This window comes from Entelurus aequoreus, linkage group LG06 (genome assembly GCF_033978785.1).
Source record: "Entelurus aequoreus isolate RoL-2023_Sb linkage group LG06, RoL_Eaeq_v1.1, whole genome shotgun sequence".
Lineage (NCBI taxonomy): Eukaryota > Metazoa > Chordata > Actinopteri > Syngnathiformes > Syngnathidae > Entelurus > Entelurus aequoreus.
Window position 1 is genome coordinate 22,641,851 of NC_084736.1, and position 17,353 is coordinate 22,659,203.

The 17,353-nt window shown below is 39.2% G+C and overlaps 1 protein-coding gene across 1 annotated transcript in view; it reads right to left on the reverse strand.

Annotated features, from left to right (window-relative positions):
* Positions 1–8,321: 8,321 nt before the first annotated feature.
* cacng2a (calcium channel, voltage-dependent, gamma subunit 2a) overlaps positions 8,322–17,353 on the reverse strand; it is a 117,034-nt gene continuing 108,002 nt past the window's right edge. The window contains exons 3-4 of the mRNA XM_062050276.1: positions 16,726–16,866; positions 8,322–9,530 (exon numbers count right to left, since the gene is read on the reverse strand). Of these exons, the coding sequence (XP_061906260.1) occupies positions 9,001–9,530; positions 16,726–16,866 (671 nt within the window). The 3' untranslated portion in view covers positions 8,322–9,000. The remainder of the gene's footprint in view (positions 9,531–16,725; positions 16,867–17,353) is intronic.

A 17,353-nucleotide genomic window follows, 5' to 3' on the forward strand; every position in this document is an offset into this window, starting at 1 on the left:
GAGGGGTCAGCGGATGCTGAAGCGCATAGTGCAAAGACTTTCTGCACAGTCAGTTGCTACAGGAGCTCCAAACTTCATGTGACCTTCCAATTAGCCCACGTACAGTACGCAGAGAGCTTCATGGAATGGGTTTCCATGGCCGAGCAGCTGCATCTAAGCCATACATCACCAAGTCCAATGCAAAGCGTCGGTGGTGTAAAGCACGTCGTCACTGGACTCTAGAGCAGTGGAGACATCTTCTCTGGAGTGATTAATCATGCTTTTCCATCTCACAATCTGCTGGACGAGTCTGGGTTTGGAGGTTGCCAGGAGAAAGGTACATTTTGGACTGCATTGTGCCGAGTGTGAAATTTGGTGGAGGAGGAATTATGGTGTGGGGTTGTTTTTCAGGAGTTGGACTTGGCCATTTAGTTCCATTAAAAGGAACTTTGAATGCTCCATGAAACCAAAACATTTTGGACAATTCCATGCTCCCAAACTTGTGGGAACAGTTTGGAGCGGGCCCCTTCCTCTTCCAACATGACTGTGCACCAGTGCACAAAGCAAGGTCCATAAAGACATGGTGTGGATGAACTTGACTGGCCTGCACAGAGTCCTGACCTGAAGTTGATAGAACACCTTTGGGACTAATTAGAACGGAGACTGAGAGCCAGGCCTTCTCGACCAACGTCAGTGTGGGACCTCACCAATGCGCTTTTGGAAGAATGGTGGAAAATTCCTATAAACACACTCCGCAACCTTGTGGACAGCCTTCCCAGAGGAGCTGAAGCTGTAATAGCTGCAAAAGGTGGACCGACATCATATTGAACCCTATGGGTCAGGAATGGGATGGCACTTCAAGTTCATATGTGAGTCAAGGCGGGAGGCCAAATACTTTTGGCAATATAGTGTACCTCGCTACATGGTGCAGTTGCTACTGGGAAGTAGTGACGCTGCATGTAGCCTGCTACTGCCCATCACTGCCTTGTGCATGTAGCCTGCTACTGCCCATCACTGCCTTGTAAGTGATCAGCGAACTTTTTTTTTTTTTGCTGCCGTCGAACGTTATTGCAAAGTCAATGTTTGACATTTTACTCAATTTTTTAGTTTTGCCCGAGGGGGAAAAAAAGCATACCTTGATGAAGATAATTTGTCTTAGGCCACGCCCTCCTTCATGACACAAATATCAGCAGATATGCTTCTAATAAACATTTAACTTTACACAGGAAAATATGCACGTTGTAAATAAGTATTGCGCACATTTGTAGTATATTAAAAAAGTGTCATATGCAGCCGTGATGATATAAGGTTGCCATAAATTGCTGCTGTTTGTCCTTTTGCCACACTGCAGCGTTTGCAGGCCACACTGTGCATCAGTATTCCATGCCCGTGCGTGGACACAACGTTCCCCCGCACCAACATGGCGCCTTACCCCGGCACGGCCAGCAGAGGGCAGAGTGGAGCCCTCCATCAGCTACTCACAGCACTTTAGCGTGTGCTGCTGCTCTTTAGTCCAAATAAGCTGCACATGGAAGAGATGCTCATCGTCCTCTTTTTTGTCCAGCGGACGCCATGTTGGTATCTGCGGAGTGTGTCGCTTCACGCTACGTTTGTTCCACTGACTTCTTCTCCTTTCGCCGCTAAACTCTGCCTGACCCAAAAAATAACCCGGGGTGAGCGCAGTCAGCAACTGCTCTCTGGTCAAAACACACACACACACACACACTCACACACACACACACGCACACACACACACACACACACACACACACACACACACACACACACACACACACACACACACACACACACACACACACACACACACACACACACACACACACACACACACACACACATTCTTGTATTTGTTACCTTCTTGAGACCACTGAAAATTGCCTACCTCTTTGGGACCACCCTTGCTAGATACATAAAGATGTGTATTTACAACATAAAATATATATACATACCATGCAAATGTAAAAAAAAGCTTGTCGTGGAAAATGGGTTGGAATTTCCCATGACAAAAGGTCACAATTTCACAAGAAAAACTTTGAATTTTGGCAGTATTATAATAAAAGTCGTCATTTTACTCAACGCAAGTCACAATTTTACAAGAAAAACTGAGCATTTGTGCAATATTATGATAAAAGTTGGAATTTTACAAGAAAAGCTTAAAATTTTGGCAATTTTATGAAAAGAGTCGTAATTGTACTCGACAAAAGTCACATTTTTATAAGAAAACTTTAACATTTTGGCAATATTGTAATAATAATCTGAATTTTACTTGGCAAAATTATGACAAAAGTCATAATTTTACTCCAATAATGTCACTGTTTTACAAGAACAAAAATGTTTTTGCAATATTGTGATAAAAGTCAGAATTTTATATGACAAATGTCACCGTTTTGCATTAAAAAGTAATAATTTTACGTTAAAAAGTCATAATTTTACGAGAAAATATTGCAATATTACAGAAACAGAAAGAATAGGAGAAATTGTTCCCAATTTTATAAGAAAGAAGTCGACACATTGTGAGAAAAAAGACTGCCTTTAGTTAATGAATATTTTTTTAAAATTTTTTTTTTGTAAATGTTTTTTAATCTTCATTATTTACTTCAAGTTATTACAGTATGTTTCTATATACATATGATTTAGGGCTATACAAATAAACATTGATTGATTGATTGATGATATTTATTTAATTTTTTTAATTAATTTTGGCCAAAGGGGGCGCATTTCAATTTCTGACACACACTTGTTATTACATATGTTGACCAGAGGGGGAGCACTTCAAATTTTGACACACACTTGTTATTTCATATGTCGACCAGAGGGGGAGCACTTTTAAAACTGACACACAGTCAATTTGAAAAATCTCTCCTTTTTAGGACCACCCTCATTTTGATAGATTTCACCACCAGGGGTGCAAATGACACATTCTCTATTTTTTGTTTTTTGTAATGTGCTTAAGGCCGATGACAAACGAGTCACGGACCACAGACTGTAGAAGCTAACTGTTAAAGGCCACTAGAGTCTTAGTACCGTAGTGTATTTGTTCATCCTATGGTCACATATGGGAGGCGGGTTGTCTTACGTCAGCACCGGAAGTCGTAAAATCAGCTGTTCACCTGGCGGGGTTTTTTCGGGGATGAATAGGGAAGTCCTTCTTTAGCTGCCGTCTTGTTTTATCATATATTGCTGCTTTTGCACCTGTCAATGTTTACTTTTGTATGCGCATTAAATCGACCAAAAATCCTGACTTTGGAGCAATGTTCACGAACTCTAGTATTTGGCTCTCTATTAGATGCAATGGTTTTCCATATTGGGACCATGATTTATGTCCTAACTTGTTCACCGGTCCTCATATGGAAGGTACTTTTCCTTGTTGATGTCTCAAGAAGGGTAGAAATACAAGAACACACACACACACACACACACACACACACACACACACACACACACACACACACACACACACACACACACACACACACACACACACACACACACACACACACACACACACACACACACACACACACACACACACACCAAGGCCTGAGCCTGCACAACATAAACAGCCGTCTGTCTAAAAAAATCAGCGCACATTGGTGGGCTGACAGACTTGAAGTTGTCGCCGCCTCCCTCGCTAGCACCCATGGGTGCTGGCTCCCATTTTTTTTTACCCCCACCAACGATGTCCGCCTAAGTCAAACAAAGGTCATTAGTCGATTTGATGTGACGTTATGTAAGGCTGCCGCTTGCCACAGACACAAACTGTCTGTGTGTGTGTTTAATATTCACAGCTGAGGGTGGGCAGTGTGTTCCTCAGCAGCCCACCCCAGCAACTAAACACCGTGATGACAAAGTAACACAATTAAATATCACAAATAATAACACAAAGACTCTAATAACACAAAAGCATGGCAGGCTGTTTTTTTATTTATTTAAAACTGTTATTCCTAAAAAAAAGAAGAAAAAAAAGAATTAAAATCTATGTTGTGATGAATTATTGAACGATTTAAGGCTGCAATTACTTCACATCAAATACTGCACTTTGAAATATTTTTTTGGGGAAAATATTGCATAATTCGTGTTTTTGCCATTTAAAAAACAAAAAGAACATAAAACAATCAAGTAAAAAAATAATAACTAGAGATGTAAATATTGAAAGTTAGAAAAATAAATTCATATATATATATATATATATATATATATATATATATATATATATATATATATATATATATATATATATATATATATATATATATATATATATATATATATATATATATATATATATATATATATATATATATATATATGATTTATTTTTAACACTTTCATGAGAAGGGCCCTTTTGAGTGTTAGTGGGATTAAAAAAAACAAACAAACCTGTGATTGCTCAAAAAATAATAAAACATTAAAATCAGGCCATGTCTACACTAAGTTGTTTAACCCTCCTAGTCGTTTAACGAATAATTATTTAGCCTAAGCCCCATTTCATCCACACTAAACCAGCATTTAAGGTGCCCCTCCTCGGACAAATTTTTACAAGGCTAATCACACCTAACCTTATCCGTGTCCACACACAACAATGCCACCGTTTAACACCCCCGCGCCCTCCGTCCGCCAGCGCAATGCGATATATATATATATATATATACATATATATATATATATATATTTGTATATATATATATATATATATATATATATATACAAAGTATATATACATATATGTATATATATATATACATATATTATATATAGATATATATATAGTATACTAGCGTGTTACATAAAATTACAGTTTGTATAATTGTATGTATAATAGTGTAGTATGTATTATAGTGTGTACCTATAAAATATTGTAGTGTGAATAATAGTTTAGTATGTATGTTAGTATGTATAATTGTACAGTATACATATAATAGTGTGTATAATATGTTTGTAGTTTTTATAATAATGTGGTAGGTAAAATAGTATTTAAAATAGTGTAAATACTATGACACTATAAAATAATAGTATGTATGTACAACAGTATGTATAAATGTCCTCCAATAAGCACACACTTTCTTCTATTTTAGTCAAGTCAATTCCAAAAAGGTAAACATGCTAGGCCATAGGCTATTAGGAGCGGGCAGCTACACAACAGCTAAGCCCACAACAACACACTTATTACATACGTAATATGTGTCCTTCATTGAGACTTGAAGCCGCTTCAGCAGTAGAAATAGTATTAGTAGTTTTTCCCCCTGAGAGTTAAAGTACTATTAAAGTATTACTAGGACTATTAAAACAGGAGGATGCTGGGAAAGAAGGAGAAAATACGAGAGGGAAAATTGGGAGCTTTGACAGCTACGAGCCTATGAATCATTTATGTGAGTGCGTACATAACTATGTTGTAAAACCAGCACCACGTGTAAACAGTCAAACAAAACAACCACTTGTGAATGACTGCATTTCATATTCAGCAGAGAGAGAGAGAGAGAACACTTTCACTTTCTCTGCACTTCCAGACAAACAACAACTCTCGTCTTCCTAGGATGGAAACACACGTTCTCACCTTTACACTCCATCGCCCTAAAAGCACCAAACTATCCGTCCATGCACCACTCAGCTGGTTGGGACAAAAAGCTTCCATTTTGCCTCTCTGTTCGTGTGTGCATGTGTGTGTGTGTGTGTGTGTGTGTGTGTTCTAACATTTAACTGCCAATGTGTGTCTTGGTGTCCAAAGTGCGGCCCGGGGGCCATTTTTGATTGGCCCGTGGCACTTCTTGTGTCGCACATGCACCTGGTTACATATTTTCTTAGTACGCCAAGGTGTGTAGTAGTTGAAGTCAATTAGTCGAGTTTATCAATGATTCCTTTTTCAGCTGATATGATAATGATTAATAATCTTATCAGACTCTGTGCTTCAGCAGTTCTTCTTCGTTTTTTTTAACAACCTATGATTGAAGGTCAACCCTAAACAGTACTAACTTTTGGTCGTTTATGTGTAGGTTAAAAATTTTGGTTCTGGGATTGACCCTTGGGGTACACCGCAAATCTTTGCACGTTACTTCCTGTTTGTTCAATAGCTTTTCACCATATTCCCACCACCCCCTGATTTTGCAACATACAACACTAATATACCTACTTGTATACATACTACACTATTGTACATACTACACTTTTATACATACTACACTATTATACATACTATTATACATACCACACTATTATACATACTAGTGTACATACTACACTATTGTACATACTATCATACATACTACACTATTATACATACTAGTGTACATACTACACTATTATACATACTATTATACATACTACACTATTATACATACTAGTGTACTTAATACACTATTATACATACTATTATACATAATACACTATTATACATACTATTAAACATTCCGCACTATTATACATACTAGTATACATAATACACTATTATACATACTAATATCCATACCACACTGTTATACAGACTATTACACATATGTATACCAGTGTAGTATGTATAGTAGTGTAGTATGTACTGTATAATAGTACTATGTATAGTAGTGTAGTATGCATCATGGTAGTATGTATAGTAGTGTAGTATGTATCATAGCAGTATGTATAGTAGTGTAGTATGTATAGTAGTGCAGTGTGTATCATAGTCGTATGTATAGTAGTGTAGTATGTGCAACAATGCAGTAAGTATTGTAGTATAGTATGTATGCTAGTAGTATGTATACCAGTGTAGTATGTATAGTAGTGTAGTATGTATAGTAGTATGCATTGTAGTGTAGTATCATATGTATCATAGTAGTATTTATAGTAGTGTAGTATGTATTAGAGTAGTATGTATAGTAGCTGATGGTAGTATGTATAATACTGTAGTATGAATCATAGTAGTATGTATAGTAGTGCAGTATGTATCATAGTAGTAGGTATAGTAGTGCAGTATGTATAGTAGTATGCATTGTAGTATGTATAGTAGTGTAGTTTGTATCATAGTAGTATGTATAGTAGTGTAGTATATATGGTAGTAGTATGTATCATAGTAATATGTATTGTAGTGTAGTATGTATGGTAGTAGTATGTATAGTAGTGTAGTATGTATCATATTAGTATGTATAGTGTGTATGGTAGTAGTATGTATAGTAGTGTAGTATGTATGGTAGTAGTATGTATAGTGGTGTAGTATGTATGGTAGTAGTATGCATAGTAGTGTAGTATGTATCATAGTAATATGAATAGTAGTGTAGTATGTATGGTAGTAGTATGTAGTGTACTGTAGTATGCATGGTAGTAGTATGTAGTGTACTGTATTATGTATGGTAGTAGTATGTATAGTAGTATAGTATGTATGGTAGTAGTATACATGGTAGTGTAGCATGTATCATAGTAGTATGAATAGTAGTGTAGTATGTAGTGTACTGTAGTATGTATGATAGTAGTATGTATAGTAGTATAGTATGCATGGTAGTAGTATGCACAGTAGTGTAGTATGTAGCATAGTAGTATGAATAATAGTGTAGTATGTCTGGTAGTAGTATGTAGTGTACTGTAGTATGTATGGTAGTAGTATGCATAGTGTAGTATGTATCATAGTAGTATGAATAGTAGTGTAGTATGTATGGTAGTAGTATGTAGTGTACTGTAGTATGCATGGTAGTAGTATGCATAGTGTAGTATGTATCATAGTAGTATGCATAGTGTAGTATGTATCATACTAGTATGCATAGTGTAGTATGTATCATAGTAGTATAAATAATAGTGTAGTATGTATGGTAGTAGTATGTAGTGTACTGTAGTATGTATGGTAGTAGTATGCATAGTGTAGTATGTATCATAGTAGTATGAATGGTAGTGTAGTATGTATGGTAGTAGTATGTACTGTACTGTAGTATGTATGGTAGTAGTATGCATAGTGTAGTATATATCATAGTAGTATGAATAGTAGTGTAGTATGTATGGTAGTAGTATGTAGTGTACTGTAGTATGTATGGTAGTAATATGTAGTGTACTGTAGTATGTATGGTAGTAGTATGTAGTGTACTGTAGTATGTATGGTAGTAGTATGCATAGTAGTGTAGTATGTATGGTAGTAGTATGTAGTGTACTGTAGTATGTATGGTAGTTGTACTGTAGTAGTATGTATAGTAGTATAGTATGTATGGTAATAGTATGTATAGTAGTATAGTATGTATGGTAGTAGTATGTAGTGTACTGTAGTATGTATAGTAGTGTAGTGTATGTATGGTAGTAGTATGTAGTGTACTGTAATATGTATTGCAGTAGTGATAGAAAATGAAGATGGGAGACCAACAGTATTGATCATTTCCCCCCCAGGGTTCATATTTTATTGATCAGGACTCGATGCATCCAAGTTTCGGATCATTCGGTTTTGGCACCTTTTAGAGTTTCTTTTTGAACAAGACGTTAAAAAGAAAAGAAAGGAATGTCTAAGGCTGTGTGAGTTGTTCTTCAAAAATAAATCACATACATACTGTAGAATATATTCATATATATTATTAGAACGCCATCAACCAAAAAGCAGTTTCATTGTTTGTTTGGCTCACAAAAGCAGAAAAAAAAAAAATGACTGAAGAAATAATAACTTTAAAAAAAAAAGGTACACATGAAAACTGAAGTATTTCAATTAGCATGCAATATTTGTGACGTAGACTAAGAAAGAAAAGAAAATAATGATTCTCAGCTGAAAAGTCTTCAGTCAACAACAGCGCTTAACTCTTTTTTGCTTCAGTTATGATGATTGGTCATTTTGTTTAGAAAAGTAATACATTTATATTTATTATATATATATATATATATTTATATATATTTTATATAGTCGACTAGCGTACAGCTTGGGCTGCAACGATTCACAGTTTGAATGCAAAAGTCCCCAAAGTAAAGCAGGTGTTGAAGGCGCCGACGTCATCGAGGCCCCGCCCACACCTGGTGGACGCGGAAGAGTCATGCAGAAAAAGAAGGAGGTTCTAGAAAGGAGGCGCGGCCTCATACGGGCGTGGTGCGGCGGTTGGCCGCGTTGCTGTGGCTGGAGTCCGTCAGGTCCTTCTGGATGCAGTTGTGGACCTGCAGGAAGTTGTGGTCCCGCTCCGAGTTGTAGGTGGGCGTGCCCGAGGACTTGAGGGTGTCCCTGGGCAGCGTGTACATGGAGATCTCCGTGGACGGCAGCGCACTGAAGCCCTTCAGCCCCACCGGCGAGGCGTCGCGGGAGTGCGACGGGTCCGTGGAGCGCGACGAGGACCGCGAGCGGCGCCGGTAGCGGTAGCGGTAGCTGGGGATCCTGCTGATGGCCGAGCCCTGGAGGTAGTCGGCCGCCCGCGCCCCGATCCGGAGCTGCCGGTGGCGGTCGATGAACATGTGCACGGCCAGCACGCCCACCATCTCCGCCATGATGAAGGACAGCGCGCCGAAGTAGAAGGACCAGCCGTACGAGTAGCTGTTCTTCTTGGAGTCGCTCTTGGACGGGTCCCCCGCGTTGGCTGATATGTACACGATGATGCCGATGATGTTGCTCAGGCCTGCGGAACCACAGGAAGTCAGAGGTCAGAGGTCACAGGCTCGCTAACACCCACGCCAACTCCACAGAGCCTTGGAAACCAACTTGCAACTTGCATAGTTCTTTAATTTGTGGCGGCCTGCCACCAATAAGTTGGGACCGCCACAATTAGATTAGACATCCCTCTAAAGCACTTTATAGTGGGACTGTCTCAATTAAACACATTATCATGGGACTTTCAGAATTAAATACATTATAATGGGACTGTCTGAATTAAACACATTGCAGCTGAGATAGGCTCCAGCACCCCCCGCGACCCCAAAAGGGATAAGTGGTAGGACATGGATGGATGGATAAGGGGACTGTCTAAATTAAACACATTATTATGGGACTGTCTAAATTAAACACATTATTATGGGACTGTCTGAATTCAACACATTATAATGGGACTGTCTTAATTAAATACGTTATAATGGAACTGTATCGATCCGTTGTGGTGAAGAAGGAGCTGAGCCGGAAGGCAAAGCTCTCAATTTACCGGTCGATCTACGTTCCCATCCTCACCTATGGTCATGAGCTTTGGGTTATGACCGAAAGGACAAGATCACGGGTACAAGCGGCCGAAATGAGTTTCCTCCGCCGGGTGGCGGGTCTCTCCCTTAGAGATAGGGTGAGAAGCTCTGCCATCCGGGGGGAGCTCAAAGTAAAGCCGCTGCTCCTCCACATCGAGAGGAGCCAGATGAGGTGGTTCGGGCATCTGGTCAGGATGCCACCCGAACGCCTCCCTAGGGAGGTGTTTAGGGCACGTCCGACCGGTAGGAGGCCACGGGGAAGACCCAGGACACGTTGGGAAGACTATGTCTCCCGGCTGGCCTGGGAACGCCTCGGGATCCCCCGGGAGGAGCTGGACGAAGTGGCTGGGGAGAGGGAAGTCTGGGCTTCCCTGCTTAAGCTGCTGCCCCCGTGACCCGACCTCGGATAAGCGGAAGAAGATGGATGGATGGATGGATGGATAATGGAACTGTCTTAATTAAATAGATTATATTGGGACTGTGAATTAAACACATATTGGGACTGTCTGGATTAAACACATCATAATCGGACTGTCTGAATTCAACACATTATAATGGGACTGTCTTAATTAAATACGTTATAATGGAACTGTCTTAATTAAATAGATTATATTGGGACTGTGAATTAAACACATATTGGGACTCTCTGGATTAAACACATTATATCGGGACTGTCTGGATTAAACACATCCTATTGGGACTGTCTGGATTAAACACATTTGAATGGGACTGTGAATTAAATATATTATGATAGGACAGTCTGAAGTAAATATATTACAATGGAACTGTCTGAATTAAACACATTATTATGGGACTTTCTGAATTAAACACATTTTATTGGGACTTTCTGAATTCAACACATTATACTGGGACTGTCTTAATTAAATACATTATAATGGGACTGTGAATTAAACACATTATATTGGGACTGTCTGAATTAAATATATTATAATGGGACTTTCTGAATTAAAGGCCTACTGAAACCCACTACTACCGACCACGCAGTCTGATAGTTTATATATCAATGATGAAATCTTAACATTGCAACACATGCCAATACGGCCTGGTTAATTTATAAAGTGCAATTTTAAATTTCCCGCGAAACTTCCGGTTGAAAAGGTCTATGTATGATGACGTATGCGCGTGACGTCAATGGTTGAAACGGAAGTATTCGGACCCCATTGGATCCAACACAAAAAGCTCTGTTTTCATCGCAAAATTCCACAGTATTCTGGACATCTGTGTTGGTGAATCTTTTGCAATTTGTTTAATGAACAATGGAGACTGCAAAGAAGAAAGTTGTAGGTGGGATCTGTGTATTAGTGGCGGACTACAGCAACACAACCAGGAGGACTTTGAGATGGATAGCAGACGCGCTATCCGATGCTAGCCGCCGACCGCATCTATGATTGGGTGAAGTCCTTCGTCGCTCCGTCGATCGCTGGAACGCAGGTGAGCATGGGTGTTGATGAGCAGATGAGGGCTGGCGTAGGTGGAGCGCTAATGTTTTTAGCATAGCTCTGACGAGGTCCCGTAGCTAAGTTAGCTTCAATGGCGTCGTTAGCAACAGCATTGTTAAGCTTCGCCAGGCTGGAAAGCATTAACCGTGTAGTTACAGGTCCATGGTTTAATAGTATTGTTGATTTTCTGTGTATCCTTCCAGTCAGGGGTTTATTTATTTTGTTTCTATCTGCATTTAAGCCCGATGCTATCACGTTAGCTCCGTAGCTAAAGAGCTTCGCCGATGTATTGTCGTGGAGATAAAAGTCACTGTGAATGTACATTTCGCGTTCTCGACTCTCATTTTCAAGAGGATATAGCATCCGAGGTGGTTTAAAATACAAATCTGTGATCCACAATAGAAAAAGGAGAAAGTGTGGAATCCAATGAGCCAGCTTGTACCTAAGTTACGGTCAGAGCGAAAAAAGATACGTCCTGCACTGCACTCTAGTCCTTCACTCTCACGTACTTCATCCACAAATCTTTCATCCTCGCTCAAATTAATGGGGTAATCGTCGCTTTCTCGGTCCGAATCGCTCTCGCTGCATTGTAAACAATGGGGAAATGTGAGGAGCCCTTCAACCTGTGACGTCACGCTACTTCCGGTACAGGCAAGGCTTTTTTATCAGCGACCAAAACTTTATCGTCGATGTTCTCTACTAAATCCTTTTAGCAAAAATATGGCAATATCGCGAAATGATCAAGTATGATCTGCTATCCCCGTTTAAATAAAAAAAAATTCATTTCAGTAGGCCTTTAAACAGATTATATTGGGACTGTCTGAATTAAACCCATTTCAATGGGACTGTCTGAATTAAACACATTATATTGGGACTGTCTGAATTAAACCCATTTCAATGGGACTGTCTGAATGAAACACATTATATTGGGATTTTCTGAAAAAAAATACATTGCAATGGGACTGTGAATTAAACACATTATATTGAGATTGTCTGAAATAAAAACATTATAGTGGGACAGTCTCAATTAAACATATTATCGTGGGACTTTCTGTATTAAATATTTTATAATGGAACTGTCTGAATTAAACACATTACCGTATATTGGGACTGTCTGAATTAAACACATTTCAATGGGACTGTATGAATTCAACACAATATATTGGGACTGTCTTGATTAAATACATTGTAATGGCACTGTGAATTAACCACATTATTATGGGACTTTCTGTATTAAATATATTTATATATTTACAGCTGAGTGTGAAGCGACTGGGATGAGAATCAGCACCTCCAAGTCCGAGTCCATGGTTCTCGCCCGGAAAAGGGTGGAGTGCCATTTCCGGGTCGTGGAGTAGACCCTGCCCCAAGTGGAGGAGTTCAAGTACCTCGGAGTCTTGTTCACGAGTGAGGGAAGAGTGGATCGTGAGATCGACAGGCGGATCGGTGCGGCGTCTTCAGTAATGCGGACGCTGTATCGATCCGTTGTGGTGAAGAAGGAGCTGAGCCGGAAGGCAAAGCTCTCAATTTACCGGTCGATCTACGTTCCTATCCTCACCTATGGTCATGAGCTTTGGGTTATGACTGAAAGGACAAGATCACGGGTACAAGCGGCCGAAATGAGTTTCCTTCTCACCCTTAGAGATAGGGTGAGAAGCTCTGCCATCCGGGGGGAGCTCAAAGTAAAGCCGCTGCTCCTCCACATCGAGAGGAGCCAGATGAGGTAGTTCGGGCATCTGGTCAGGATGCCACCCGAACGCCTCCCTAGGGAGGTGTTTAGAGCACGTCCGACCGGTAGGAGGCCACGGGGAAGACCCAGGACACGTTGGGAAGACTATGTCTCCCGGCTGGCCTGGGAACGCCTCGGGATCCCCCAGGAAGAGCTGGACGAAGTGGCTGGGGAAAGGGAAGTCTGGGTTTCCCTGCTTAGGCTGCTGCCCCCGTGACCCGACCTCGGATAAGCGGAGGAAGATGGATGGATGGATGGATGGATAATGGAACTGTCTCAATTAAACACATTATTATGGGACTTTCTGTGTTAAATATATTATAATGGAACTGTCTCAATTAAACACATTATTATGTGACTTTCTGAATTAAACACATTTTTTTGGGACTTTCTGAATTCAACACATTATAATGGGACTGTCTTAATTAAATACATTATAATGGGACTGTGAATTAGACACATTATAGTGGGACTGTCTCAATTAAACACATTATTATGGGACTTTCTATATTAAATATATTATAATGGGACTGTCTGAATTTAACACATTATAATGGGACTGTCTAAATTAAACACATTATATTGGGACCGTCTGAATTAAACACATCAACTTGGGACTGTCTGAATTAAGCACATTTTAATGGGACTTTCTGAATTAAACACATTTAAATGGGACTGTCTGATTTCAACACATTATAATGGGACTGTCTTAATTAAATACATTATAATGGGACTGTGAATTAAACACATTATTATGGGACTTTCTGAATTAAATATAACGGGACTGTAGGAATTAAACACATTATAATGAGACTGTCTAAATTAAACACATTATTATGGGACGTTCTGAATTAAACACATTATAATGAGACTGTCTGAATTAAACACATTATATTGGGACTGTCTGAATTAAACCCATTTCAATTGGACTGTCATTATATTGGGACTGTCTGAAAAAAAAATGCAATGGGACTGTGAATTAACTGGGACTGTCTGAAATAAACAAATTATAGTGGCACCGTCTCAATTAAACACATCCATCCATCCATTTTCTACTGCTTGTCCCTTTCGGGGTCGCTGGAATTAAACACATTATTATGGGAATTTCTGTATTAAATATATTATAATGGGACTATCTGAATTAAACACATTATAATGGGACTGTCTAAATTAAACACATTATATTGGGACTGTCTGCATTAAACACATTTTAATGGGACTGGGCTCATATTGAGACTGTCTGAATTAAACACATTATATTGGGACTGTCTGAATTAAACCCATTTCAATGGGACTGTCTGAATTAAACACATTATAATGGGACTGTCTTAATTAAATACATTATACTGGGACTGTGAATTAAACACATTATATAGGGACTTTCTGGATTAAACACATTTAAATTGGACTGTGAATTAAACACATTATTATGGGACTTTCTGAATTAAACACATTTTATTTGGACTTTCTGAATCAAACACATTTCAATGGGACTGTCTGAATTCAACACATTATGGGGCCTCCTATAAACAATAGGTTAGAAGCCTTTATGTTGGTCAATCTCAGATGATGGCATGACCATATATGGATTTGGCTACTGACTAACCCACCTTCACAATGACACTGACCAATAACAAGGCTTCTAACATATTGTTCAGCGGAGACTCCGCCCACAAAATTGAAGTTGAGTTGTAACCCAAAAAATTATTTGGAACCAAAAAAAAATTTTTTGTAAACATAGAATAACTAAAACTTTTTGGTTTGGTAAAAAAAAAAAAAAACATCTTATTTTAATTTCAAAAATATATAATTTTTTGGCAAATGTTTTGGTTGCATACTTTTGATGTATTTTTTAAAATACACTATTTCTGCTTGCAATTTTTTTTTTCCCGTTGCACAAAAAGACACAAATACACCACATAGCACTCAGACTTTTGACGTTTTAAAAAAGCAACCGAAGACAGCTTATTTGTATTTGTACATTTTTCATGTTTTTTTTCTGCTCACACGGAAAACTATGCGTCTTATTTTTAGACTAGCTTTTAACATGGCTGAATACTAAAGGAAAGGAGCAATGTTTGCGCATAACTGCCTTTTTTGTAAGAATGTTTGCTCTAATTTATCATGAAAATTAAAATATAGCACCAGCAGCTAAGGCTAGAGGCTAGCGCTAGAGCAGGCCTGGGCAATTATTTAAAATCGGGGGCCACATTTAGAGAAAAAAATGTGTCTGGGGGCCGGTATATCTATTTTTAAAAACACTAATACAAAACCTCACAATAATGTCTGATTGAATGCTAAAAACGTTATGACAGACCGCCTTAAAAAACGTAATGGAATTTTACATTTTTCTATGAACGATAAAACACTGAATATTGACAAAATATGAATGTCACACCGCCTTTTGATCAACATATTTTACAATCAACTGAAACGCAACAAAAATGCAACAAACAGTGAAATATGAACGCGAAGGGTACAAAATAAACCCACCTACAATCTGATATATCTCATATATCACTAAGCTTTAGAACTTTGTTGTGAAAATCTCCTTCCGCGTCTGTGGAAACGCTTCCCGCCCACACTGCTTGGTGCCTCGTCTGAGCTGCTGTGACGTCGATTACCATAGTAACTAATTAGATGACCATAGTAACTCATTAGATGACCATAGTAACTAATTCGATGACCATAGTAACTCATTAGATGACCATAGTAACTAATTAGATGACCATAGTAACTGGTATATCAGCCATAAGCGCAGATTCCAACCATTGAAATACTTTGTATAGTTCAAGACTTCCGGTCATTAAAACATCACTGCACATCATAATGGTAGCTACAATTTCCATCTTAAAGATCTAAAAAAAATATTTGGGAATGTCCGGCGGGCCAGATTGAAAAGCTAGAGGCTAGCACTAGCAGCTAACACTAGCAGCTGTTGGCCTTAACTAGCAATTTAACTTTCAGACTTCTAAACACCATCTAGCCATTAATTGACTTCTGTTTTGAATTCAGGTAATCAACAGCAGAGGAAGCAGAAAGGTAGAAACATTGTTTTCAATAGTACTTTGTTCTCAAAATGTACACACTTTCCACCTAGGCTAGCAGCTAACGTTAGCAGTGCTAAACAATTAGCTCATAGTTCCAAACAAAGGCTCGCTAATAACAGCATAGGAATTTATTTATTTATTATGTAGCAAGCAATAACTAACTTATTAAAGTGGAACCTTCTTAACTTGGCTAGTTTCTTTTTTGAAATTAAATTTTATTTAAAAAAAAAAAATAAATAAAAATTGAAAACCTGGCTAGTTTCAGGTTTTACATTTTGGTTATAAGCGGGATTTTTCCATGTGGAACATTTGATGTCATTGTTGAGAGGGAACAGATCAACTTTTAGGCAGGGACTAAAAAGTTGTGTTGAAGTGTAGTTTTTAGTGTTTGATGCTGAATTCTGACCTGCAGACACAAAGAGGATCCCTGCGCTGAGGATGATGTTGTGTCGGGACTTGTAGAACTCACTGGCGGCGATACACAATCCCGCCATGAAGAGCAGGATGACGCTGAGGATGGGGAAGATGCTGGACGCTCGCACCGCTCCTGCGCGGGACCACAGGACGGAGAGCAGGAGGACGAAGGAGGCCGTGGAGGAGGTGAGTGACGGGAGGGAAGCAGAGAGAACACATTAGAATGCGTGTCAGCTTCTGCGGAGTGTGTGCAAGTGCATGATGTCATTGCGGCGCTCGCTAACTGCCAGCATTGTGGCGTCCGTGGCTGGCGCCACGCTCTAACGTGCAACCTCCCCCTACACACACACATACACACAACCCCCCGAGCCGCAGTGCGCTATAATTATGAAATCAGGTCAAAAGCAGAGGCTCTGATGTGGCTCAAAAAGGTCAAAAGGTGACTATAAATTAGTGATGTGAAGTTTAAACTTCCCAGCATGCCTCTCTGTCTCGCTCTCTCTCCCGACGTGCACGTGCAAGCGCTCGCTACATCATTGTAAATGCTGCGTCAGCGCTTTTTACGCTCAACAAAAGTGCTGACACACACTTTTTGCATTTTTTTCTCCCCTCTCAGATGA